This window comes from Oreochromis aureus, linkage group 5 (genome assembly GCF_013358895.1).
Source record: "Oreochromis aureus strain Israel breed Guangdong linkage group 5, ZZ_aureus, whole genome shotgun sequence".
In the NCBI taxonomy this organism is placed as follows: domain Eukaryota; kingdom Metazoa; phylum Chordata; class Actinopteri; order Cichliformes; family Cichlidae; genus Oreochromis; species Oreochromis aureus.
This window is the reverse complement of record NC_052946.1, coordinates 11,385,427-11,410,164: the sequence shown is the minus strand read 5'-3', so window position 1 is coordinate 11,410,164 and position 24,738 is coordinate 11,385,427. Positions and strand designations below refer to the sequence as shown.

At 40.0% G+C, this 24,738-nt stretch overlaps 1 protein-coding gene across 4 annotated transcripts in view; it reads left to right on the top strand.

Moving 5' to 3' along the window:
• LOC116330162 (inter-alpha-trypsin inhibitor heavy chain H3-like) overlaps positions 1–16,313 on the top strand; it is a 36,658-nt gene extending 20,345 nt beyond the window's left edge. For 2 of the 4 annotated variants that reach the window (XM_039612740.1, XM_039612738.1), the window contains 24 exons: positions 1,127–1,153; positions 1,256–1,324; positions 2,384–2,520; positions 3,201–3,236; positions 3,378–3,401; positions 5,358–5,512; positions 5,596–5,700; positions 5,796–5,958; positions 6,111–6,221; positions 6,331–6,456; positions 6,678–6,794; positions 6,878–7,046; positions 11,188–11,313; positions 11,819–12,000; positions 12,130–12,312; positions 12,883–13,022; positions 13,169–13,329; positions 13,429–13,458; positions 13,611–13,655; positions 14,217–14,345; positions 14,829–15,030; positions 15,202–15,377; positions 15,499–15,610; positions 15,727–16,313. In XM_039612740.1, coding sequence (XP_039468674.1) covers positions 1,127–1,153; positions 1,256–1,324; positions 2,384–2,520; positions 3,201–3,236; positions 3,378–3,401; positions 5,358–5,512; positions 5,596–5,700; positions 5,796–5,958; positions 6,111–6,221; positions 6,331–6,456; positions 6,678–6,794; positions 6,878–7,046; positions 11,188–11,313; positions 11,819–12,000; positions 12,130–12,312; positions 12,883–13,022; positions 13,169–13,329; positions 13,429–13,458; positions 13,611–13,655; positions 14,217–14,345; positions 14,829–15,030; positions 15,202–15,377; positions 15,499–15,610; positions 15,727–15,865 — 2,864 coding nt within the window. In that variant the 3' untranslated portion in view covers positions 15,866–16,313. Of the gene's footprint in view, positions 1–1,126; positions 1,154–1,255; positions 1,325–2,383; positions 2,521–3,200; positions 3,237–3,377; positions 3,402–5,357; positions 5,513–5,595; positions 5,701–5,795; positions 5,959–6,110; positions 6,222–6,330; positions 6,457–6,677; positions 6,795–6,877; positions 7,047–11,187; positions 11,314–11,818; positions 12,001–12,129; positions 12,313–12,882; positions 13,023–13,168; positions 13,330–13,428; positions 13,459–13,610; positions 13,656–14,216; positions 14,346–14,828; positions 15,031–15,201; positions 15,378–15,498; positions 15,611–15,726 lie in introns of those variants that run through there. The other 2 variants (XM_039612739.1, XM_039612741.1) reach the window with 2 other exon arrangements.
• Positions 16,314–24,738: the final 8,425 nt, after the last annotated feature.

The window sequence follows — 24,738 nt, the reverse complement described above, 5'->3', positions numbered from 1 at the left end:
TAAGGCACATTGTTCTCAGAAGAAATATGGTATGATATATAGTCTTTGATGACACTTGTTCTTTTACCAGGACCCTCATTTTAATGATTTGATGTTCTTTTATAGATTTCCCTGTAGTAATACATATATTTTCCTTCTGGCAGCAAGAGCGGTACACCAGATGAGAAAGCCAGCACAACAGCCAAGGCCCTGGATATGTCCCTGCAGTACAGCTTTGTCACCCCTCTCACATCCATGGTTGTTACCAAGCCCGAAACCGAAGACTCACCAAGCAGCACTCTTATTGCTGACAAGCTGACTGAAGGTACCTGGAGAAAACAGAGTTTAAAAATGCAAAATACTGGGCTGGCTTTTCTTAAAGAGACAAAAACTATATTGAATGATGAATCGGAGGGGTGTGTATGTGTTTATGTGTGGTTGTGTGTGTGTGTGTGTGTGTGGTTGTGTGTGTGTCAAGTGTCACTTTGAAATGGCTGCAGTCAAGCTTTACCAGAAAAGCAAAGCATGGCTGCAGCTCATTCATAAAGAGAACTGGTGACTGAGATTACATTTTCCACATATTATTCCTCTTTAGTGAAGTATACCAGCAGAACCTGGAGCTCCAGTTTAAAACGGTTATCTGTCTGTTTTTTTTTTCACAGAGGAAAGACAGCAGGCTGAAAAATTTAGTAAGGGATTTTTTTTTCTTTACGATAAATCACAAAAAAGATTTATGGGACAAAGTCAATTTGTTGTATTCATGTTGATTTGGATTTTATTCTCCCTGTTCAAAGCATATGATTATATACCCGTGCAGTCGTATCCACGGCATTACCAGCCAGCACACGATTATTTTGGTAAGTACATCATATACAGTTCAGATAGGATAGATTGTGCTCCAGCTATGACGTCTGACTTTGCTGATATTTACAGATCTGCATTAAGAGGCACCGTTAATTAGCTAAAATGCCATGGCATCTTTCACGAACATAGGAGGACTTGGTGACGGCTTCACTTTAAATTTGGTGCCACTTTAAATTATTGCTAATTATTATTTCAAGTCCTACTGCACTAACTGGTCCAAAGATGTGTGGAAATGCTCTTCATTGCTCTCAGATAATGAATATCTGTCTGTTTTTTCTCACAGAGCAAGAATGGCAGGATGAAGAAATGGGTAAGTTATATGTTTTTTACGATAAATCACAAAAAAGATTTATGGGACAAAGTCAATTTGTTGTATTCGTGTTGATTTGGATTTTATTCTCCCTGTTCAAAGATTATGATTATATACCCAAGGGGTATATACACAAGGGGTCGTATCCATGGTCAAGATCGATAAATTTTAGTAAGTACATCATATACAGTTCATATAGAGTTATCTATACTCAATTTCTATCTTCAAGATGGCTCTTTATTGATTTATTACGCTGTTTTTCAATATTTATTATTTATTTTGTTTTTCTTCAGATTGCAAATGGATTTACTCATATTTTATGTGGTTTATAGGCCTCTTTTCTTTTATTTATTTTATTTTATTTCCCTAAATAGATGCTAAAAATGACAACCTCAAAAATGTATGTAACCTATTATTAGAATCAATTGTCTTCCCACAAAATGTAAAAGAACCCACCCATCACTGTAATCACACTCAAGATCTTGTTCTGACATATGGCATAGACATTGAACATAACAGTATTCCCTGAAAACCCTCTTTTGTCTGATCACTTCATAATAACATTTACATTTACAATAAAGGATTACACAGAAGTGGGGAATACATTTCATTGTAAATGACTTTCTGATGTAACCGTCTGTCTGTTGTAAATAACTTTAAGAGTATAATTCCTCCACCTTCTTCTACCTGAACTCTCCCATAATTCAAAACAACCAAATTTTATTAATATAGCACCAAATCAAAGTTATAGCTTAGTTTGTTTTACAGGGTTTTTCACAAAATGAAAATACTTTTTAAAAATCGTATGATTCTTAAAAACTGAAAACCCCAGTTTCTTAAAAATCATGGTTAAAATGTTATCAAGCATCATGCTATTGACATTTACTTTCTTTTTTCATGGGTCATATTTCCATATTTAAAAGACAACTGCGAGTAAGTACTGTAAAAGTAAAGGTTTCGTAAAAAATATGAATTTCACACCCACACACAAGTCAGGCACTGGATAGGCAAGTTGGAACTGGATCATTTTAACTCGCTTCCTTGTGTTCCTAATCTCCCTGGCACACACTATTTTAAGCAAGTCACACACACTAATTTACAGGACAATATTCCAGTAAACAGTTGTGGGAGCAGAGTAACCCTCCTCTTCTTCAACCATAGTGTGGGTGGAGTCTCATTGAAGGAACAAACTCCTCAAATGCTAAGAATTCCTTCCACATTTGTTTTCAGCTATGGGAAACGCTGTTGCATTCTCAGACATGCCTGTGGTGTGGAGAGTCCTGCTACTGTCTGCTTGTGTCTACATCAGTCTTCTAGCTCAGACCTATGGAGCTCTGGTTATTTCCAGGAGAGATGCTCCAACACAGGTATCTTAAATAAGCTATGTACACTTTTTGGATGTAAAGAGACTCCTGTTTTATTGTTTTCTTTTTCAGTCCATACTTTTTTTTTTTCATTATTCCTTAATAGAGTAAAATTGGGAAAAACTGTGGTGTCATATCTAAACATTTCTTTTGAAAGAAGTGGCATAGTTATTTAAAGACATAACTCTAACCTGTAACTCAAATTGTGAGCGTTACAAACTTTGCTTATTGTCTTGTTTTCTTTCATGCTTTCACGTTTTTCCAGAGACTTGTAGTCTGGAGTTAGGCTGCAAAACCAGTCAATGTCAACTTTCATTTTTGAAAATAAATACACTTGAGTATTGCACAATACTTCTTCAGTTTATACAGGACAGAGCATGAGTCACAACTCAGGGAGTGACTATTGCATTTACATCTGAGAATCTTTTAGAAGCGCGGTGTCTGGAAAACTTCTACAGAGCGTAGAGAAGGCTGTTTTAGTTGAGATTAAATATTTCAAAAGCACCAATTTTTCAGATTGGCATAATTGGTACATGGTTTAAAATAAAGCTCTGAGAAGTCAATGCGGAGGTGTCATTGCATGCTGTAGGTGATACAAACGGTCATACTTTTTATACTTATCTTTTTACAGTCATCTTTTTAAATTTTTAGTAACATTACAGTCGTTCTGTGCTGTGTTCCAGGAAACCAAAGAAACCGTGGGCATCAGGTCGATGAAGGTACTCATGTCACAGTGTCTAATTATGAAAGTAGACACATTTGCTGATACTTTATTCTGTGCATTGTTTATATGTCATTCATTTATGTTTTGACCCTGCTAAACACGTTCATGAAAATATTTATCAATTTTCTTTTTACAGAAAAGAAGTTCAAGCTCTGCAAATGTAAGAAACAGAGGCGGACAATTTTCAAAAATAGACCCTGGTCAACATGACTTATAGCTTCTAACTTACAGTAGTGTTACCAGCTTTTTCCAAAATTAAGTCCATACTTCCAGTAAAGTTTATCGCTTCCAGCTGCACTTGTCCCACTTGTCCCTCCCCCTGGTGCCCACTGGAATGCATTTATTTACTCTCTGCTTATAAGAAACTACATGCAATTTTAATGTTAGGGTCTAGGCTATGCAGTGCTGTGAAAAAGTATTTGCCTCTTCCTAATTTCTTTTTTGGCATATTTGTCACTCTTAAATGCTTCAGATCATCAAACCAATTTTATTATTAGAAAAAGAATAAATAAAACATCCAATTTTTAAATGAGGATTTAATTTATTAATGTAAAAAGTAACCAAACTTATTTGGCCTTATGTGAAAAAGTAAAATCATGAATTAACTACATTAGTTGGAAAGCTGTATTCAATTTCACTAGCCACACCCAAGTGTGATTACTATCAAACCTGTTGAATCAGGGAATCGCTAAAAGTATAACCGGTCTGACAAAGTGAAGCAGGCAAAAAGTTTAAAAACAGCCATGACATTATCATGCCATAATCTGAAGAAATGGCTGGGAAATAAAGTCAGTGACATCTATCAGTTTGGAAAGGGTTACAAAGCTATTTCTAAAGCTTTGGGACTCCAGTGAACCATGGCGAGAGCCAGTATCCACAAATTGACCAAATTTACCCCGAAAGCCATCAACAACTCATCCAGAAGATCACAAAGTTCATTCTCTGGAGCTCAAGCACAGCTGGGTTATGCAGCAGGACAATGATCTGAAATATATTAGCAAGTCCAAATGGCTCAAAAAAACCCAAACCAAACAAACAAACAAAAAAAAGCAATACAGGCCGATCATGCTCAAAAACCCTCCAGTGTGGCTGAATGAAAATAATTCAGAAAAGAGTGGGCCAAATTCCTCCACATGCGAGGTGATTTGAGACTCATTGCCACTTATTACAAATGCTTGATTCCAGTTTGTGCTGCCAAGGGTGGTGCAACCAGTTATTAGGATTAGGAGGGAAAGAGTAGGGAGCCAAATGGATTTAATAACTTTGATAACTTTTTCTCCCTTAATAAATGAAATCATCATTTATAAACTGCATGATCTGAAGCATGTAAGTGTGAGAAATATGAAAAAAAGAGGCAAATACTTTTTCATTTTTCTTGTACTTTTATTAAATTGGTTGATGTTGTAAAATTTATAATTGTTGGGTTTACATTGTGGGTGTTCATTTATGCTTAGAAATATATACTCATATATACTTAGAGTTTTATAATCGATTGCATAATGATAGAGGTCTGATCCTTAGCACTCTGCAAAGACTCTGTGTGCCTCCCAGAGCACTCTGGCATACACACATATCTTAAGGTCATGAGAGAGGTCGTACCTTCTCTTACTGATTTATGGTATAGGAGGACACCTACTCTATATCTGTTTAAGTATAAGAGCCCTATGTTTAGGTGGACCGCTGGACTCCTGGAACCAGCATTGGGGAGTCTTCACAGGGTCACATCTTGACCACACACACACACACACACACACACACACACACACACACACACACACACACAGACAAGGTACTCTTTGTTCACATGTATACCTGTGTAAGATGTCATATGTTAATGAATGCATATTCATGTAACCACAATAAAGAGCAGTGCTACGAGGGAACAGACGAGAGCGCCGTTCCTTCGAGCAGAAGGAACGGCGCTCGTCACAGTTCTCTCCCTCGTGCACGAGATCAAACAAAGAGCTCTGCTTGGTGTCCAATGCTTTTTGCTGTTGTAGTAGAATTGTCTCGTTCCAGCGGTGGGTCTGTGCCAGACAGACCCAACAATAATTCTCTTGAACTACACTAAAAATCTTTTTCTGTCAGCACATTACATTTTCCATTTATTCAAAAGGTGGAGGTGCAAAGCATTCGAATCACCTGCACCGTGTCGTCTCGTTTTGCACACACGGTCATGTCTTCCAAGGCGCTAAACAAAGAGAACTCATCCCAGGAAATCTTTTTTGAAGTAGAGTTGCCCAAGATGGCCTTCATCGCCAACTTTAGCATGTCAGTCAATAGTACAGCATTTTTGACAATGATCATAGAGCGCATCCTCCTCTAATTTTGACACATATCCTCGTGGGTCACAGGGAAATTGATGGTCAGGTGTATGTTGGAGAGGTGAAGGAGAAAGAGAGCGCCAAGGAGCAGTATGAGAAGGCTGTTTCCTCTGGGAAGACTGCTGGACTTGTCAAGTATACTGGAATAAGATGTTCAAAATGTTATAAGATTAAACATCCCAACCTCCGCCCTCAACCTGCAATAATGTAATCCATATCTATCATTGCAGGGCTTCTGGAAGAAAGATGGAAAAGTTTTCTGTATCTGTAAACATTGCTGCCCAGAGCAGTGTGTCTTTCATTCTGATCTACGAGGAGCTCCTTCAGAGAACACTGGGCAGTTATGAGATCTTGATCCGAGTCAAAGTAGAACAACCAGCGCAGGAGTTTCAGGTAGGACTCACTTTTATTTTTCTTCATGATGATTAATGATGGGCTGTCTGAAGTAGTTTCTGTAAGGAACTTGCGTTGACATAGTGAGTCTTTACGCCATAATGACCTCATATTTTTTTATGCTTCATGTACTTCCATGGATGTTGTGACAGATTGAGGCAGATATCTATGAGCCTCAAGGCATTGCTTTTGTTGAGGCGTCTGCAACGTTCCTCACCAATGAGCTGATCCCTCTGGTAGAGAAAACTGTCACAGACACAAAGGTGATATTTTGGCAAGATGTCTGTCCTTGTGTTTTTACAATGTAGTATTTAAGTATAAAGGATATATGTACAATAATGTAAAGTGAAATTAAACTTTTCTGTTTCTCAGGCACACATCTCATTCTCACCAACAGTGGAGCAACAGAAATGTCCAGGTTGTAAAGGCTCATTAATTAATGGAGATTTCATCATCAAGTATGATGTGAAACGAGCAACAAGCCTGGGGGAAGTTCAGGTCAGCTGATGAGACAGAACTTAAAGCAGCACACAAGCAGCCTTTATCTCAGCTAAAGCACAGACTGATCTCAAACACACTCTTGTAGACAGCAGTTTTATTTATAGAACTGGAAGCTGCAATCATTATTTTGCTTTTAATCTTACGTTTACTTCCCTAGCTGTATTTGTCTGCTGTACATTTCCTTGCTCATCTTAACCCAAAGTACTCTTTCCCTTCAGGCAGTAAATGGATACTTTGTGCACTTCTTTTCTCCCCCTGACCTGGCCAGAGTCCCAAAGAATGTGGTGTATGTAATTGACACTAGTGGATCGATGCATGGAGCAAAGATTGAACAGGTAGGGGACTAATTAGAGGCAAATTACATACCATATGCATGACAGTGTGTTCATCTCCATATATGTTTTGTAAACATATAAAGACCCGAGAATCAATGGTTGCCATTCTGCAAGACCTTCACGAAGAGGACCACTTTGGTATCCTCCTGTTTGAGCGTAAGATTAGTTACTGGAAGGATTATCTTACCAAAGCAACAAAGAGAAATGTTTCTGACGCCATTGACTATGTAAAGAAAATACAGGACCGTGGAAGTAAGTATTGCTGAATTTTATGTACAGTGATTTTTTTTTCTTTATTCTGCTTATTATCTGCATTATTGAATGAGTGAAAAATGGCAAAATTCTGGGTCATTGACAACTGCACAACAAGACTGGCATCATTCTGCTGTGTTACTGTTATGGAGCTAAAACAAGCAAGTTTGTCAAGTTTTGAGTGTGAGGTTGCCACTAAACATGTACAGTTGTAATCAGACGTTTACATAGTCATCACGGGCATGAATTTCATGGTAATTTTGGGCTTTTAATGACTTCTCTGAACTATTCTTTTTCCAGAGTGGATTGATTGTATGGCATACTTTAATGAAAAAAATAGACAAGTTTTAATTTATTTATGAATTTCTTTAGTCCACACTGGGGCAAAAGTATACATACACCCATTTAAATCTTGTTTTGACAAGGCCAAGACCTTTTAACTTCTTGTTAGTCATCATGACTGATTAGTTCTTTGCCAGTATTAAAAAAAAAATTGTTTGCTATCCCTCACTGGATTGAGCAATACTCAGAACAATGGAAAAATCCAAGGAACTCAGCTAAGATTGTGTAGAGTTACACAAATTGGGAAGGTCTCTCGGACCAATTTCTAAGCGACTGCAGATTCCAAGATCATCAATTCAATTGCACAAGTTTTTTGCCAAGGACTGTAAGAAGACCCAAACTGTCATCTTCAGATGGGAGGAAATTCATCAGGATATTGAGGAACGTCACAGAAGCCACAAAGGCGCAAGGCTACAATGAACTGGAGACTGCTGGAACACCACCGTCACTATCAAGGACTGAGAGGGTGCCGACCAAGAAAGACGCCCCAGCTCCAAAATCGACATCTTTAATCTCAAATGAAATCGGCAGCAGTCCACATAGACGAGTCAGATGTTCTTTGGGGAAAAGTTTTATGGTCAAACAAGACAAAGATTGAGCTATCTGATATCAATGACGAGAAGAGTATTTGGAGAAGTAAAGGTGAGGCTTTCAAACCTAAGAACACCGAACAGGCTGTCAAGCATGGTGATCATCATGTTCTTTGTGTTGCTGCTAAATGTGCATTGCACAACATCGGTGAAATAATGAAGAAGCAGGATTACCTCCAAACTCTTCAACTTCACCTCAGATCAGCTGCTAAATGATTGAACTTGGACACAATCGGGTGTTCCAACAGGAAAATATTTGAAGCAGGCCAACAATGACCTTCTGAAATTAACTTTCTAACTTTCTAAAGCCCCAGCCTAAACCCTATTGAAAATCTGTGAGCTACATTTTAAAGGTTTATGCCTCTAAACCAGTAGTTCCCAAACTAGCGTACGCGTACCCTCGGGGGTACGCAAGTGGCTGTAGGGGGTACGCGAGGGTCGGGGTTGGAGTGGGGACCACAAATTTAAAAAGCTGAAATTTGGGCTAATGCAGTTTTGTGTGGCTATCAAATACATGGACCATATGCCACCCTCTGGTGTTCAGCAAAAAAATAGCTCTGACAAAATACATCGGTGTGACTTGCCCAAATGACTGACACCTAACAGTTGAAGTTGCCTCCAAGCATTCAGTGCAGCGCGAAAATGCACAAGTGGTTAACAAGAAAAAAAGGCCCTACCACAGAGACACCGGCCACAACAACCAATCAGTTCATATCTGAAGATACATTTTCCAGTGACCGCACAGGTGATTGTTCAACAACGTGTTCGTCAGATTTGGATGCTAGCACGGATGTATCTGTGGTTCCTAGCCAAGTGGCTAGCATAGCTGGAGCCAGTAATGTTGAAAGTGATGAAGTGTCTGATGCGGAGCGTCAAAGTGGGAGAAAGCATGTCAGCTTGGACTGTAATACAACCTCATGAAAGAAGCGCAAATATGATGACAATTATATTTCGCTGGGGTTCACGTGTATAAATATTGGTGGATTTTCCCAGCCACAATGTGTTATTTGTGCAAAAGTATTGTCTCAGAACTCAATGAAACCTTCACTTTTGCGCAGACATTTAGAGACAAATCATCCCCATTTGAAAAATAAACCAAGAGAATATTTTGAGGGACAGCTAAAATCACTTTCAACAAGTAAAACCTGTATTCAAGTGCCAGATCTTATGAATAAAAACAGACTACAAGCATCTTACATGGTCAGTTACAGAGTGGCTAAAACCAACAAACCCCACACCATTGTGGAGGACTTCATTCTCCCTGCTGCATTAGATATGGTAGGGACAATGTTGGGGGAAAAGGCAAAAAAGATGATACAGTCCATTTCAAACAATACTGTCTTACGGCGCATCAATGCAATATCAGAAAATGTTTTACAGCAGCTACTTCTGCGCATACGCCACAGTGAATTTTATGCAATACAGCTGGATGAATCCACGGATGTGGCTGGCCTGGCGCATCTCCTCGTATATTTGCGCTACATTCATGAAGGAACTATCAAGGAGGACATGCGGTTCTGTAAACCGCTGGAAGAAAGGACAACTGCCGCAGGTATTTTTCAAAAGCTGGAGACGTTCATGAACACACGGACTCGTGTGGGAAAGATATGTCGCCATCTGTACTGATGGCGCACGGGCCATGACTGGGAGACACGGAGGTGTGGTTTCGCGTGTGCAAGCAGTCGCGCCAGATGCCTCCTGGGTACACTGCAGCATCTACCGAGAGGCTCTTGCTGCAAAGGGAATACCTGTCCGTTTGAAACATGTTTTGGACACGAGTGTAAAAATGGTTAACTTTGTGAAAGCCAGGCCGCTGAACTCCCACTTATTTGCTGCGTTGTGCAATGAGATGGGCAGCGAGCATGAGACATTATTACTCCACACAGAGGTTCGCTGGCTATCTAGAGGGAAAGTGCTGACCCGTTTCTTTGAGCTGAGGGATGAACTTAAAGTTTTCTTCAGTAACCATCCCTTTGAGCTGTCTGAACATTTGCATGATGAAGAGTACCTTACGTGCCTGGCTTATCTGTGTGATATATTTTCTCGTCTGAACGAGCTCAATCTCGGATTGCAAGGCGTTTCTGCAACTATATTCAATGTTCAAGATAAAGTTGAGGCCATGATAAAGAAGTTAAACCTTTGGAAGAACTGCATGGACACAAACAACACTGAAGTCTTTCCCGTGCTGCATGATTTTCTGTGCTCAAATGATCTCACACTATCAAAAAGTGTAAAGCGTGAATGTAACGTGCACCTTAAGGAGCTGGCGGCGCAGTTACGCCGATACTTTCCAGAGACGGACGGCTCAAATGATTGGATACGTCACCCGTTCATCGCCGTGCCTACTTCGTTATCACTGTCTGACCAGGAGAGCCTGATTGAGATCGCCACAGATCTCTAAAAGTTGAACACGCTCAAAAGACCCTGGCGGATTTCTGGATAGGACTGCGCACTGAACAGCCTGTGCTGGCTAAGCGCGCTGTCAAGACTCTGATGCCTTTCGCCACCACATACTTATGCGAAAGGGGATTTTCTGCTTTAACAAACATGAAAACAAAATACAGAGCAAGACTTTGTGTGGAAAACGATTTAAGACTCAGCCTTTCCCAAATTGAGCCAAACATTGAAGAGCTGTGTGCCTCTGCTCAAGCACATCCATCACATTAAATAAAGTTCTGTTTAATGAAAGTTCATATCTGGCCTTTATGCTCTCGACAAAACGGTGAATTCTAATAAATCTTTTGATACACTATACACACACTAAATTCTGTCATTACTAAAATATATTAATAAATTCATTTGGTGGTGAGAAATAATCGACTGCAGTATTTAATTTTATGCATGCGGTATTGCAATGTATTTATAGACACTAATTAAGAGTCGTTGGTAGCAGCGGGTATGCGGCTGAGGCTGACATGTCTCAAGGGGTATGTGGCTGGAAAAAGTTTGGGAACCACTGGTGTAGATTAAACAATCAAGGTGGTGTTTTTATTTCAGAACTTTAGAGGAGTTAATAAAAGTCTTGAGAACTTTTGTACAGAGCTATAGTCTAACTAAACTGAATCCAATCTTCATGGAAAGACATACTGCATAGAGAATAGAAATGAGATTATCTTTGGGTCAAGGCTTAACAAATAAAAGATTAAAGTAAAAGTTTGAACATGATGAGATTTTCATGTTACTCTACTCAAAGCATCATTGCTTTTCAGGCACCAACATCAACAGTGCTATACTGGATGCGGTTAGTTTGCTGAAGAAAGAAAGGAAAGAAAAGAAAGTTCCAGAGAGGAGTATGGATATGATTTTTCTACTGACTGACGGGATGCCAAACAGTGGTGAGACAATCTTAAACATTCTGTGTGTTGAAAATTGTGGTGGATCCACGACTGGGACAGCAGGGAGAGACAGGGATCTGGGCTGCTCCGGCGCCCGTGCCGGCTCTCAGGGTGAGGGCCGCCAGGCTCAGCGGCCTCAGTCGGGCGATGGGGGTAGGTGGCGGGGCGTGGCCTGTGACCAGCCAGGACGCAGCCTGCTGCCGCACCCATCCCAACTCCTTGGGTGGGAGCGGCTTGTGCCCGGCAGTTGCTCACCGGAGGAGGAGGGCCGCGAAGCAACTGCTGGGCCCACCACCAGCTCACCCTGAGCTAAGAGCGCGAGAGGAACCTGCCTCCCGCAGCATTTTATTTACTCATTTATAAGAGCAGATAAATGAATATTAACAATGTTAGGGAGTAAGATGGAACTGATTTGTTATGTAAAGCTGACACCCAACTCGACAATTTCATTGGAAATGGAAGCTTTTTAATACATGCTCATATGTAACTGTGTTTGTGACTGCAGGGGTGACCAGCCCCCAGCTAATCCAGCAGAACGTGTTTTCTGCTATTGGAGGAAGCATGTCTCTGTTCTGTCTTGGATTTGGAAATGATGTGGATTACTCCTTCCTGGATGTCATGTGCAGGCAAAATAAAGGAGTGGCCCGTAGAATTTTTGACGGTTCAGATGCTGCCATTCAACTCAAGGTAAGGCAAGAAAATAAGAACAGTAAGGACTGTAACATGAAAATTAATGCAAGCGTAGAAATGCTAGTTTGTGCCTTACATAAATGGCAACAATTAGTTCAAGAATTTCATTGTGTGTCTTTGTTGCAGGGTTTCTATGAGGAAGTGTCCAGCCCTCTGCTCTTGGAGGTGGATCTGCGTTATTCAGAGAATACAGACTTCTTAACCAAAACCCACTACAGCCAGCTGTTCAACGGCTCAGAGATCGTGGTCGCTGGTCAGCTGAAGGAAAATGACATGGACAACTTCTTGGTGGAAGTGTTTGCCCACGGGGTGAGAAAAGGGAGAGCAAATTATTAAAGTATTTCCTTTACAACATGAGTTTGACTTCAGATCTATGATAGTGCTCATACAAATGAGCCTTATTATCCAGTCTTACTGTGGCTGAAGATGGAATTTCAAGAACTGTAAATGAAGCTAGTGGCTTTTATCCATCTTTATACTTATGTGAAGCACAATACTTATGCTTATAAGATTAGATCTGTTTAAATACTTTAAACAACTATGACAAAGTTAGTACTAAGTTCCTACCACCATATATCTACCCACTTTACCAACTGTAAGTGCTTCATGAACATCAACATCTTTAAACTAAAATGAAAACAAATCTGTGTGTGGTGTTCAATTCAATTAATGAATTAAATTTTGCTGAAACACAAACACAAACAAACACAACAATAGTCAGTTCAAGAGACTTTATATTGTAAGGTAAAGAGCCTACCTTAAAGAAACGTAATTATCTGAAACAATATTAGCATGCTGATGTCAGCTTGCCAAAAAAAAAAAAAAGTTGAGTGGCTGCACAGAATAATGTCTGTCATTTAATCTTTCCTTTTTATCAAGTCTGAAGAGAACTTTGTGGCACAGGGAAAGGCCAGTGTGACTGACTGGCAGACAGTGTACCCAGAAAAGGGGTACATTTTTGGGGATTTCATTGAGCGTATGTGGGCCTACCTCACCATCCAGCAGCAGCTGGAGAACAGGTTGGTTCGTGGGGAAATTTTTCTGTTACCGTGCAGATAATTTATTGATGGTGATTTTTTTTTTTTGTTAAACATTATGTTATACATCTTAATAAATTATTTTTTACTTTACTACAATTACTTCTTGTCCTCTGTCTCTCTTCCAGTGCCCTCAGTACTACAGAGGAGAGAGGAAATATAGAAGCCAAGGCTCTGAACCTGTCTCTGAAGTATAACTTTGTCACCCCTCTCACATCCTTGGTGGTCACCAAGCCTGAAAACGAGAATGGAGCTAATCGCTCTTTAATTGCTGATAAAATGACTGAAAGTAGGAGAATCCACTGCTTATTAAATTAGCAGAAACATTCTTCTCCCATCACTTTGGCAAAAATAACTTTTTCTTTTTCATTTCTTTCCTATTTTACAGGCCAGCGACAGCAAGCAGAAAGACACATGGGTATGGGAAGTCTTTGAATGTAATTTAATGTGTTTTCATTTACTTTTTTGTTAAACTGCTATAGGAGAAGAATTTCCCAAATCTGGGTTAAGTAAAGCCTTTCTTATCTTATCTGACTTACACAATGCATATGAAGGAAACTGTACTTTTAGCAGGTGCCCATGCATCGCCTGCTGTCGGCTCACCTGTAACTGATGGTAAGTGTTTCATATGTAACATTTTTACTGACTTAAATAGTTGACAGGTGGTTTTCTTTTCTTGTTTTTTTGCTTTCATTTCATGCTATTATAACAGGCAAGCATTACAGCTTCCTTATACAGTTAATGAAAACATTCATAGAAGACTCAAGAAACTCAGGAGTTGTGAATGTTTTGACCGTCATTATTTAAGAGGTCTGCCATATCAAATACAATGTTACAATATTAGTAATACTAATGTATTAATGGGGTGATGGTATGTCAATTTGGGCCAAAATGTCTGAGAACTGTTACCAGAGCCTTGTTTAACATGTTTCACAAAGAATTAGGGCTGCTTTCAAGGTAAGTGGGGTCCAACCTCATACTACCAAGATGTACCTAATAAAATGTCAAGTAAGTGTATTTAACTCAAAACATTTAATTCTGAAAAACCAGACTGTACACTGCTGTCATAAGGGCAGGTAGGATAGTTTTACTGTTGGTGCAGACTCGGTTTTATTATAACACACCTGTCAGCTCAATAATTAAATTAGCTTTTTACTCAGATATACTTTTTTTCAGACTTACTTGCTGCAGTTGATGGAGATCCTCATTTTATGATAGAGCTTCCAGATAAAAACGACGCTCTGTGCTTCAACATCAACGACAAACCAGGAACCATTTTCAGTCTGGTCAGAGACCCCAAATCAGGTCTGTCTTGTGTCTTACAGAAGGACTTTCCAAGGTTTGATTCTGTTCATCTGGACGTAACGTTTTCAGTGGGAGAAACGTTTCGTCACTCATCCAAGTGACTTCTTCAGTCTCAGCTGACTGCAGGTTTCCCCAATCTTATAAATGGTGCATTTGCATAATGACTAAAACTAGCACTACTGTAATGATCAAGGAACTGACCTCCCAGCCCATTGTTCCTTCAGTGGGCTGGTTTCAGTCATTATACAAATGTACTGTTTATAAGGTTGGGGAAACCTGCAGTCAGCTGAGACTGAAGAAGTCACTTGGATAAGTGACGAAACGTTTCTCCCACTGAAAACGTCCAGATGAACAGAATCAAACTTTGGGGATTTACTTACCTGGATGATTGAGCATGCATCAAGAAGATACTGAAGGACTTGTTCTAATGGGAGAATTTTCTTTTTTCAAATTTTCCAAATTCATTATCCTCCCTCATTTCAGGCTTTGTGGTGAATGGCCAAATAATTAGCAAGAAGAAAGTTGCTCTGGATGGTAACATGAACACCTACTTTGGCCATTTTGGTATCACACATCAGAAACTGGGGGTGAGACTGGATGTGAGCGTTCAGGAAATCTCTGTTTTCTACAGTGACAAGCAGGTCAAGCTGCTGTGGTCTGATGCCACCTCACTCAGAGATGCCAAGTGAGTAAAATCCCCAGGCAAAACACACGCGTAAAGGTGAAATTATTAAATATTTTAAACCATTTTTCAGTCCCACTAATTACTATATGTACTTGATACACGTTTACAAATGACATTAGTTTTTTCCTTCCTTTTTTCATGTGTTTTCCAACTTGGATGCCTCTGACCAAGTATGGAGCTCAAGCTAGTTAAAAACTGCAGTCTGACAGTGACGCTGAGGCACTCAGTGAAATTCAGGGTCATCCGACACACAAAGGTTTGGAAGAGACGCCACGACCACCAGGACTACCTGGGTTTCTACACTCTGGACAGCCACCACTTGTCTGCTTCAGTTCATGGTCTGCTAGGTATTAAACTGCAAGAAGCTTTGATATAGTAATAAAGTGACTGTGTAGCTTTTTTTGTTTTTACTAAAAACTAATTCTTAAAACAGAAACAAAAGATGTCACATAAGCTATTTTCCTACAGGTCAGTTCTACCATGGGGTTGTGTTTGAGCTGACAGACCTGCGTCCAGGTGAAGGCCAGGAGAAACTGGATGCCACCATGTACGTGAAGGGGCAAAGGCTGAATGTGACAAGGTGAGGCGACTCCTTAAATTTTAGACGTGTGCATAATATTCACTTAGGCTTAAAATTAGTTTCCTTTCATGTATGTGCAAATCATCTTTGAAAAAAACCATCTATATATTCTGTAGACACTGGCAAAAGGACTTCAACAAGGATTTGAAGAATGGAGAAAGCATCGCCTGCTGGTTTGTTGACAACGAGGGAAGAGGCCTGATCGATGGAGCAGCCTCAGACTACACCGTGTCAGACCTTTTTACAGCTATTTGAAAACGCAAAGTGCGATCAGCGTTGCACTGGGAGCTGCAGGGTAGATTTACATGCTCTGGGTGGTGTGTGATGAGAAAGCATTGTAGTGAGTCACTGGGTGTTTTCTATTTCACAATGATACACATGCAAAAACTGAAAGCAAGTGCATGTTTATATCAAGGCAAGCATATCACGCTACTGTATATTTTGAGTGTATGTGTTTGTGTCCGTCTGGCATTACAGAGTGTAATCGAACTGAACCTCTCCTGCTAAATATTATTTAGTCAAACAGCATCAGTGAGATAGTTTGCTTGACTCACACAATGACAGTGTGAGAGTCAAGATAGATTTAATGATAACACAAATAACATGGCAGGTAAAGCTTTCTGAATAGTCTGCATATATGACATACTGCATTAATTTCTCTATGCTTTTTTGGAATTAAATAAATATTTTGCTTTTTAAAAAAGTGCTCCCTGACAGCATAAAAAAAAAAAAAGAGACTGGACTTGAGAACGGCACACGGTGTTCACATTTTCTGCGCTTCAGCTGTTGAAAAACCGGTTAGCAGGCTGAGTTTGGTCATGTCAGTTGCAATTAAAACACAGATGTCATCTAACCTAGTCAAGCTCAACAGAAATAAAACAGAACTTATTGTTGTGGCCTTCAAAGCCGTACTCCCGAAGATTGGCGATCTACTCACTGACATAGTCGGTTGCCACATCCTACTATTCCCAGAAGTTCACAATCTGGGTGACAATTTGAGCTTCACACTTCCATTCCAGGCTCATATAAATGAAATGTCACCTGATGAGCACCTGTAGCAGAGACCCTCATCCATGATTTTTTCACCACCTGGCTGGATTACTGCAGTGAGGTCCTGGAGTCCTGGACAGGCTCCAGTATGTCCAGAAACTCAGCTGCTAGGCTTCTAACATGCACCAAGCTGTGGGAACTAGGGATGGGCACCGGTTCTGACATAAACGGTAGTAACCAGACCGAAAAGCAGCGCACATTTCGGTGCTTTATTTCGGTGCTTTTTTTTTTCCTGAGCCAATTCTAGCCAATCATTTTACGTTTCCGAGGATAGTAGGCGGGGCCAGGTACGTACGTTCTTTCAGAGCAGAGCTACAGATTAAAAATGCCCAAGGCAAAGCGGTCAAAAGTCTGGCTGTACTTCACAGCAAAAGGTGCAAACTCAGCAGCCTGCAACAAGTGCTTTAAGCTGATACTGTGATACTGTCAAAGGAGGTAACACCTCGAATCTGATGAAACACCTGGCTACGCATAGCGTTTTTTTTTAAAAGCCGAGAAATTTGCCGTGTTTGATAGCTTGCTGCGAGACCTCACACCGTGCACATCTACTGCGGGTGTGGTCCCTGTTAGCGGACCTGGAGTTAGCAACATCCCCCCAAAAGAGTAGAGTCCTGGCCCCTAGCCCTGCCAGTGTAGCAGAAATGATGAGGATGATGATGGCAGCAGCAGCCGTTCTCCTCTGCGTGAGTAGCTTCATGTTGTTCGTGTGTAATTAACGTTGAGTAGGCTAACCACATTATCACATTAATGCATGTAAGGTGAACTAGCAAACACCGTCGTAGTTACATGGGGCTGTCTTCTTGTTTGATGGCAGATACTCCCTTCACCCTGGCCAAAAAGGCTAAAATGACCAAAGAAAGAGTGGAAAACAGTTAAACATGAGAGGTTTTTGGACAAACCCATATGTAAAAGATATATAAAAATCTTATAAAGTTTGTATCTGTCTTGTGTGAAACTTGTATGAAAAGCATACAAGAGTGAAAACAGATATAAGATCCCTTGAAAAATTATATAAATGAAACTTGTATGTTTTGGATACTTACTAAAACAATATATGAAAGTAATGAGAAAGTGGCCACTTTCATGAGTGAATCATATAAGCCTTAAATGATTCACTATATGAAGTAGGCCACATGTTATGCAAGTCTTGTATAAGTTTTACTATTTCTTTTCCATATGGGAAGTTTGTGTTTTTTCCATTGTTTAAGCACTACTTCCAGTCAAGAGTGATACCATATATGCCCTATAGCTGCAGAAAAGGCTAACATTGTTATCTTTTTACAAAAAAACAGCTAAACATGAGAGGTTTTTGGACAAAGTTTGTGTTCTCCATTCTTTAAGCACCGGTTTGAGCACCGTTTAAGCACCGGCACCGTTTCAAAAGTACCGGTTTGGCATCGGTATCGGATAAAACCTAAACGATACCCATCCCTAGTGGGAACACATCACCCCCACCCTCATAAATTTCCATTGATTCCTGGTCACATCACACATTACTTATGATATCATTTTTCTCACTTAAAAATCCCTCAATGCCCTGGCCCTGCAGTACCTGTCTGACCTGCTGCCCACACATAGTTTCTGAAGTCTTCAACCATGAGTGCGCTTTCTGTCCCCCACAGTTTGGCAGCCCCCCACCCCCTGGAACTCATTAACCTCTCGTTTATTTATATACTTTTGTCTTTTGATACTCTTTTGTAAAGCATCCTTTGGTTTCTTGAACGGCGCTTCACAAATCTAAGTTTACCTCGTCCTATTTCCACCTCACAGACACCTTAGCCTGAGTCTTTATCTTCACCACCACCAGCATGTAGACACCAGGGGGCTCTGTCCTAAATCCTGTCATCTGCTGGGATTCCTTACTTGATGGGTCATCAGAGTTACAAAATACGTTAATTTCTCCATCTCAATAAATCATGTTCAGTTCTTCTAAGTCATCTCTCCTTATTGAAAAAACGATGTGCTTTATTTTTGTAACTGCTTTGCAATAGTACACACATTTTCCTGAAAATGCTGTACATGTAGATATACAATATAAATGATGGTTAGTTAAGATTTGGGGCACTGTTGTGTTTTAATGTGAGTTTCTGTTATGTGTTTGTTGGGATTTTCCGTTTCAGTGTAGAACTCAGATAAATTGTGATCGTCTGGGGTTATACGTGTAACAGGACCACTGGTTCGGATTGTCCTTTTAGAAATATTTGGAAAGTTAGTTATGACTTTAAAGCAGTAGTTCTCAGACTTCAGAGGGCACATCCTCCAGTTTTTTATCATAATATAATTAACATTATAATTTTATCAATTATTAAATCTTTCAATCTTTTTAAAACGTTCCTTTAAAAGGCTGCTGTTGGTTGAATAACATTACCTTAATTGCTTTATTAATTTCCTAGCTCAAGCTGTCTACACTAATTCCCTTTATTCAGCCAGTAATAAAGAGTTTGTGATACAGTTTCTATAAGAAAATGTATATTGGTGTAAAATTTATTAAATAAAATCCTGAATCTTTGCCTCTGTGGCTGGCTGCAATGTGAAGTGGTGGGGTTTGGAAAGCTCGAAAAGTTATGAAATGTGTCACATACATCTGGCACGATCAAGATTTTCATGTTTTATGGCTCTGATTATTGAATATGGTAAAAAGGATCAACATGGTCTTTGGTAAGTTCAAACTAAACTTGACGATGTTAAATTGCGAAACTTTTAACTTTCCGTGAAAGGATGTGTTTGTGTACGTGCAAATTATTATTATTAATATTATTATTATTCAGAGTTGTGCTTGGTAAGTAGTAGATGCATCATTGTAACTGCTCATGCACTTAAAAACATTTTTTTATTAAACAATGACTAACTCGTCATTTCAATAACTGTATTTCAGTGACTTCAGGTTTTCACATTTGATAAAAACCACTATCTATATAACTTTTCTAAATTCGTTGACGTCATGCATTCTCAGTAAAAACTTTCAGCCTCAACACAACCTGTGATTGTAAGCAAAGCCCTGATGGACGTACTAACATTAATGAGAGCTGATCATTTACATCTGTCCTCAGTAAATCAGCGCAGCAACATGTTCAACTCATCATTAGTGGCTCATATAAACGTGCGACTGCGCCACCAACTGGAAGTCAAAGATATATACACCACTGACAATGGGACAATCGTGTAATAGTGAGATACTACAGAGAGAGATGAGGTGCAGTGGAAATACTTTGAAATGAACAAACATGGAGAGACGGTGGCAAACAGGTAAACCTGTACCTGTTAGGTGTAGGCTGTGTGCAGACAGGAAGAGGACCCAAAGTGCAGACTACGGAGACAGACGTGAACTCAAAACAGCTTTAATGCTGAACCCAAAAGTATAACAAAACTAAGAATACAAAAATACACTTACGTAGACAAAACACACAGCAAGTTAAGGGTAGATCGCGACAATGACAAACTGAAACACAGGGCTTAAATACATAGAGGGAGCAATCAGGGAATGGGCAACAGGAGGGAAACACAGCTGGGGCAAATCAGGACTAACGAGACAAGGAAAGCAAAACCAGATACACTACCATGAAACACGGACTTTCAAAGTAAAACAGGAAACATAACACAGAGACGCGAACTTAACAAGGGGATACAGCCGACAGGGGAGACAGCAACTATAGAACACAGAGACATAAACCATAAGACGGAACTCTAAGAAACCAAAGACTAGAAATGATAAATAATATAATAAACTCAAAAGCCCTGGGTCAACGACCCAGGCATCCTAACAGTACCTTCAGTTACAAAGAAAAAAGCGAACGATCAAATTGGTCACTAGCTTATAAGATGCTAATGCACGAACGTCTTCTTTATGTGTTTTATATGCTTAATATCACATCTCATAAATACCCAGAATCACTTTGTTATGTTTACTCAGTTTTGAATTGTTTTAGGAAAGATTATAACGACCCCACTTTTAAATAAATATTGCCTTATGTGTAGGCCAGAGCCCTGCGGTGTAGGCCACCCTTACAAACACCTTCAGCGAGCAAAATGGTTATCACGCTATATAGTGTGTGTGTGTGTGTGTGTGTGTGTGTGTGTGTGTGAGAGAGAGACAGACATCTAACAGAAAAAAACACAAAGGATGCAGTGACAATATCAGTTCAAAATTGTATCACCTCTCAATGACTACAGATTTTTCTTTAGTTAGTATTATTTTGTCATAAATAATCAAAACTATATCCTTTAGAAAGACCTTACAGCGCAGATACAGCGAATATACCTGTGGTCACTGACACATAATTAGAAAACCTTGTGTTTGTTTGTTTGGACAAAACTGAATGTAAATGTGATTTTTAGTCGGCCTAATCTAGGTAGCCGGTGGATAGAAATACAATTTCTTTGGCAATATTATTTAATTCCATACAGAACTCCACCTGAGCAGAGGTGTGTTCAAAAGAAAAGTGTGCCACACCCAGGCCTGATTACATTCAGACTTGTTGAATCAAGAAATTAGTCAGGAAAAGGTTACGAGGCCATTTTTAAGGCTCTGGGACTCCAGTGAACCATGGTGAGAGCCATTATCCACAAATAAGAAAGAGACTGGGCAAAAATGTCATCCATGGGAGAGGTCCAAGGAGAAAACCACTCCTGACCAAAGAGAACACAAAGGCATGGCTCACATTTGCCTAAAGGCACCTTGAAGTTCAACTTTCTGGTTTAAGTCCTGATGAATCTTGTGTAAAACTAGCCAACAGTCAAAGATGGTGACGGTAGTGTGATAGAATGGGGCTTTTTTCAGCTTCAAGACCTGGACTACTTGCTGTAATTGATGGAACCATGAATTTTGTTCTCTGCAAGAAAATCTCAATGGAAAATGTCTGGAATCAGTTCATGTGCTGAAGTTCAAGCACCCGTGGGTTAAGCAGCAGCACTAAGATGTTTTAGCATGACCTTAAACGGGCCTTTTAGACTTGAATCTCCTAATGTGGCTCAATTAAATAATCCTGCAAAGAAGAGTGGTCCAAAATTCCTCAACAGTGATGTGAAAGACCTTTGGCCAGTTATCACAAATGCTTGATTGCAGTTCTTAGTTCCAAAAGTGGCACAACCAGTTATTAGGTTTAGGGGGGATTTGCTTTTTCACACATAGGTTTCATAGCTTTTATCCCTTAATAAATGACATCATCATTTATAAACAGCAATTTGTATTTACTCTGGTTATGTGTCTAATATTGAAATGTTTGTTTATCTGAAATATGTACATGCAACAAAGATGGGAAAGAAAAATGAAACTTTCACTGCATGGCATTTACTACACAGTGGACACATTTTTAGTAAAAAGCTGCAGGACATGTTGAGCTATCAGGATGTTCACTTTGAAATGTAGTGACTCCAACAGTTGTCTTATTAACAGTCTTGCACACACAGTTTTGTCGTATGTTTTTGCATGCATTGGTGGTTTGGTGCTGTAGTTGCCCCGACACCGTGAGCCTGAAATATATTGTGTTTGTGTGTCTACGCGGTTTTGTTTTGTTTGTGTCTTTGGGACCTTATCCAGTATAAAAACAGATCTCGTCAGAGCCAGTGGTCCTCTTGGGGACCAATCCCTGCTCCTAATGAGGCCAACTGTAATTTAGGGTCCTGGTCGGGGTCTTTCTAGCGTAAAGGATTTTTATTTTAATTGTCCTTCAAATAAGTTTCAGCCAGAGCCAAAGTAAAATTTCCAGCATTATAATAAAATTATTTTTAATTGGGGTTTCATTTACTCAAGCATTACAGACAATTTTGTTTATAAAGTGGTCAGAAATAACAGAAAAATGCATGGATTTTAGTTAAATACGCTAACACAGACTGATTACCTTTACAGTACACTGACCAGTTGTGCGTACATGCATACTCGACCCCCCCCAAAGGCACACTCTGAGCAGGGAAAAACCCCGGTGGTTAGGACTGGGGTTTGGCTAGCCACAGAGAATAGAAGTCAAAGTGATATACTAACAAGAATAGCTGTGCAAACTTGTATGAAGGATGTGAGAACTCCTTGTACTGTTACAACTCTCCAGCTCCTATTACACAGTGTGTGCACCAACAGGTCCAGGGCAAGTGTGTTGACTCAGGTCATGTCGGAAGTTCAGGAGTTGAGAGGGATTTTCTGAAGGGGGTTCTTTGCAGAAGTGTTTGCCTATGTGTGTCCATCTCTTTGTATGTATGTGTTAGTGTAAGCTTTGCTGATCAACACCAGATGTCCACGGCTCATAGTGTGGGCAATAGCTTCAGAGGGCCCCACTCCAGTACTTTATTTGGCTGTTGTTGCAGAAAATGCCAGAGTGACTTCTTCACACATGGCTGATATTAATATCTTTGCCATTCGGCCCACAGATCCACACGAGGTCACTAACATCAGGTCAATCTGAATTAAAGGAGGTTTTAACAAGGAGTTTGGGTAGCAGCAGCAGGGTTAAAGTGTAGATCTCCTGGTCCTCCACTAGAGTGCAGGAGAGCTTCAAACATGTAATATCTGTAAATTCAGGCCCTGTACTCAGTTTCCTGAGTGATCTTTGCAGTTTCTCATGTACAGCAGTACAATTATTTTCATATTTTATTGTAGCATAGATATTATATTTTAAAGAAGAAGTCTAATTTTCCATGCAAAATAGAAAAAAAGTTTTTATTTTGATTGGTGATGCCTAATCTGTTGATTGGGATTTTGATTAATCTGTTAATTGTCACACACCTGTCCTATACTGACAGAGCCTAAACTAAGAGTGTAAATAAAATAATTAATTCCCATCAAGAAAACATTCAGTTAACTCTCTGCAAAAGAGAGACTAGCAGGAAATCCTCACATATACGAGGCTAGATTTGTGTTCTGTGTGTTCTATACGACTTGCGACTAATTGCTTCAGGCAGAAGTTGATTATTACTGAAAATCATGGAAGTAAAAATAGTGGCATTGTCCTTTTCTTTACTCATCAATGTACATCTCACTTCTTTTATTGTTAAGCATCTCTCCCTCATGAACCTTTCTTCCTCATTGTACACAAACCATGAAGACTGCCCTCAGTCACACAACATGGCATCTCTCTGAAATCTCCCGTGTTTGTCACGTTATTACTTCTTGTCACTTCTTTCCATTCTGAACTTGATCTTCTTAAACTATTTTCTCCATCCTCCCCTCGCAGGTCTTCCCCCCTCGCCCACCCGTCTCTCCACCTTTTGTCCCCGTGTGAATATTTCACATTGCTGCTGCCGCTGGTGCGTGATGCGAGAGACTGAGAGCTTATTGTGTGCACGCAGTGTGGGCGCTGCGGTATGTGACTTCTTGCCGCGCGGTGTGTCGTGACAGGCGTGTGGCTGCTGACGCCAGCCGGCCGACTGCCCGTCTGTCTGTCGGTTTGGTTACACCTGACTTGCGCTGACATTGCTGTACCAGCACACACGTGCACATTCACATATAGATCATAAAGGACAAGACTTGACTCCTGACTGTAGACTGTCTACATGGCTGAATGTGACATATGTAATGAAATAATACTTTTATTTCTGTGCTTATTTTTACGGCTTTTATGAATGCTGTTTGAGCTCATATGCTTAAGGGCATCTAACCATATAGCAGTAGACATTTTATACTCAAAATGCATTTTCTTTCTGTAAATGGGCTGGAAGGTCAGTTCTGAATTGCCCTGGAAGGCTGGGCGATATTGCGGCGCACCTTGGTGTAATCCTTGGTATTTAGTGTGTTCTCTCAGGCTGCCGAGGTGAAAAGTTGAACCTGGTGTTGACCTTCTCTTGAGAGCGGGCTTAGCTCTGAAGTCAGGCGCAGGCCAAAGGCACAGGGAGGATATTCTCAAGTTCCTCTTTCACTCCCTCACGTGCACCGCTCCGCTCCTCTCCATGGCCGCCACCTCCCCTCCTCCTCCTCGCATACGGAAACAGTTAGCATCTGTGATAAGATGTCGAACATATTTTCGCCATTTTATCTCATCGTGTTTGTTTGTTTGCTTGCTTTTCCATCGTGACGAAAGTCTTGTGTCCTCTTGTCACAGCGTTGTTAATCACAATTACATCTGATCTAGGTGCAAGGATTTGGAGAGAGAAGG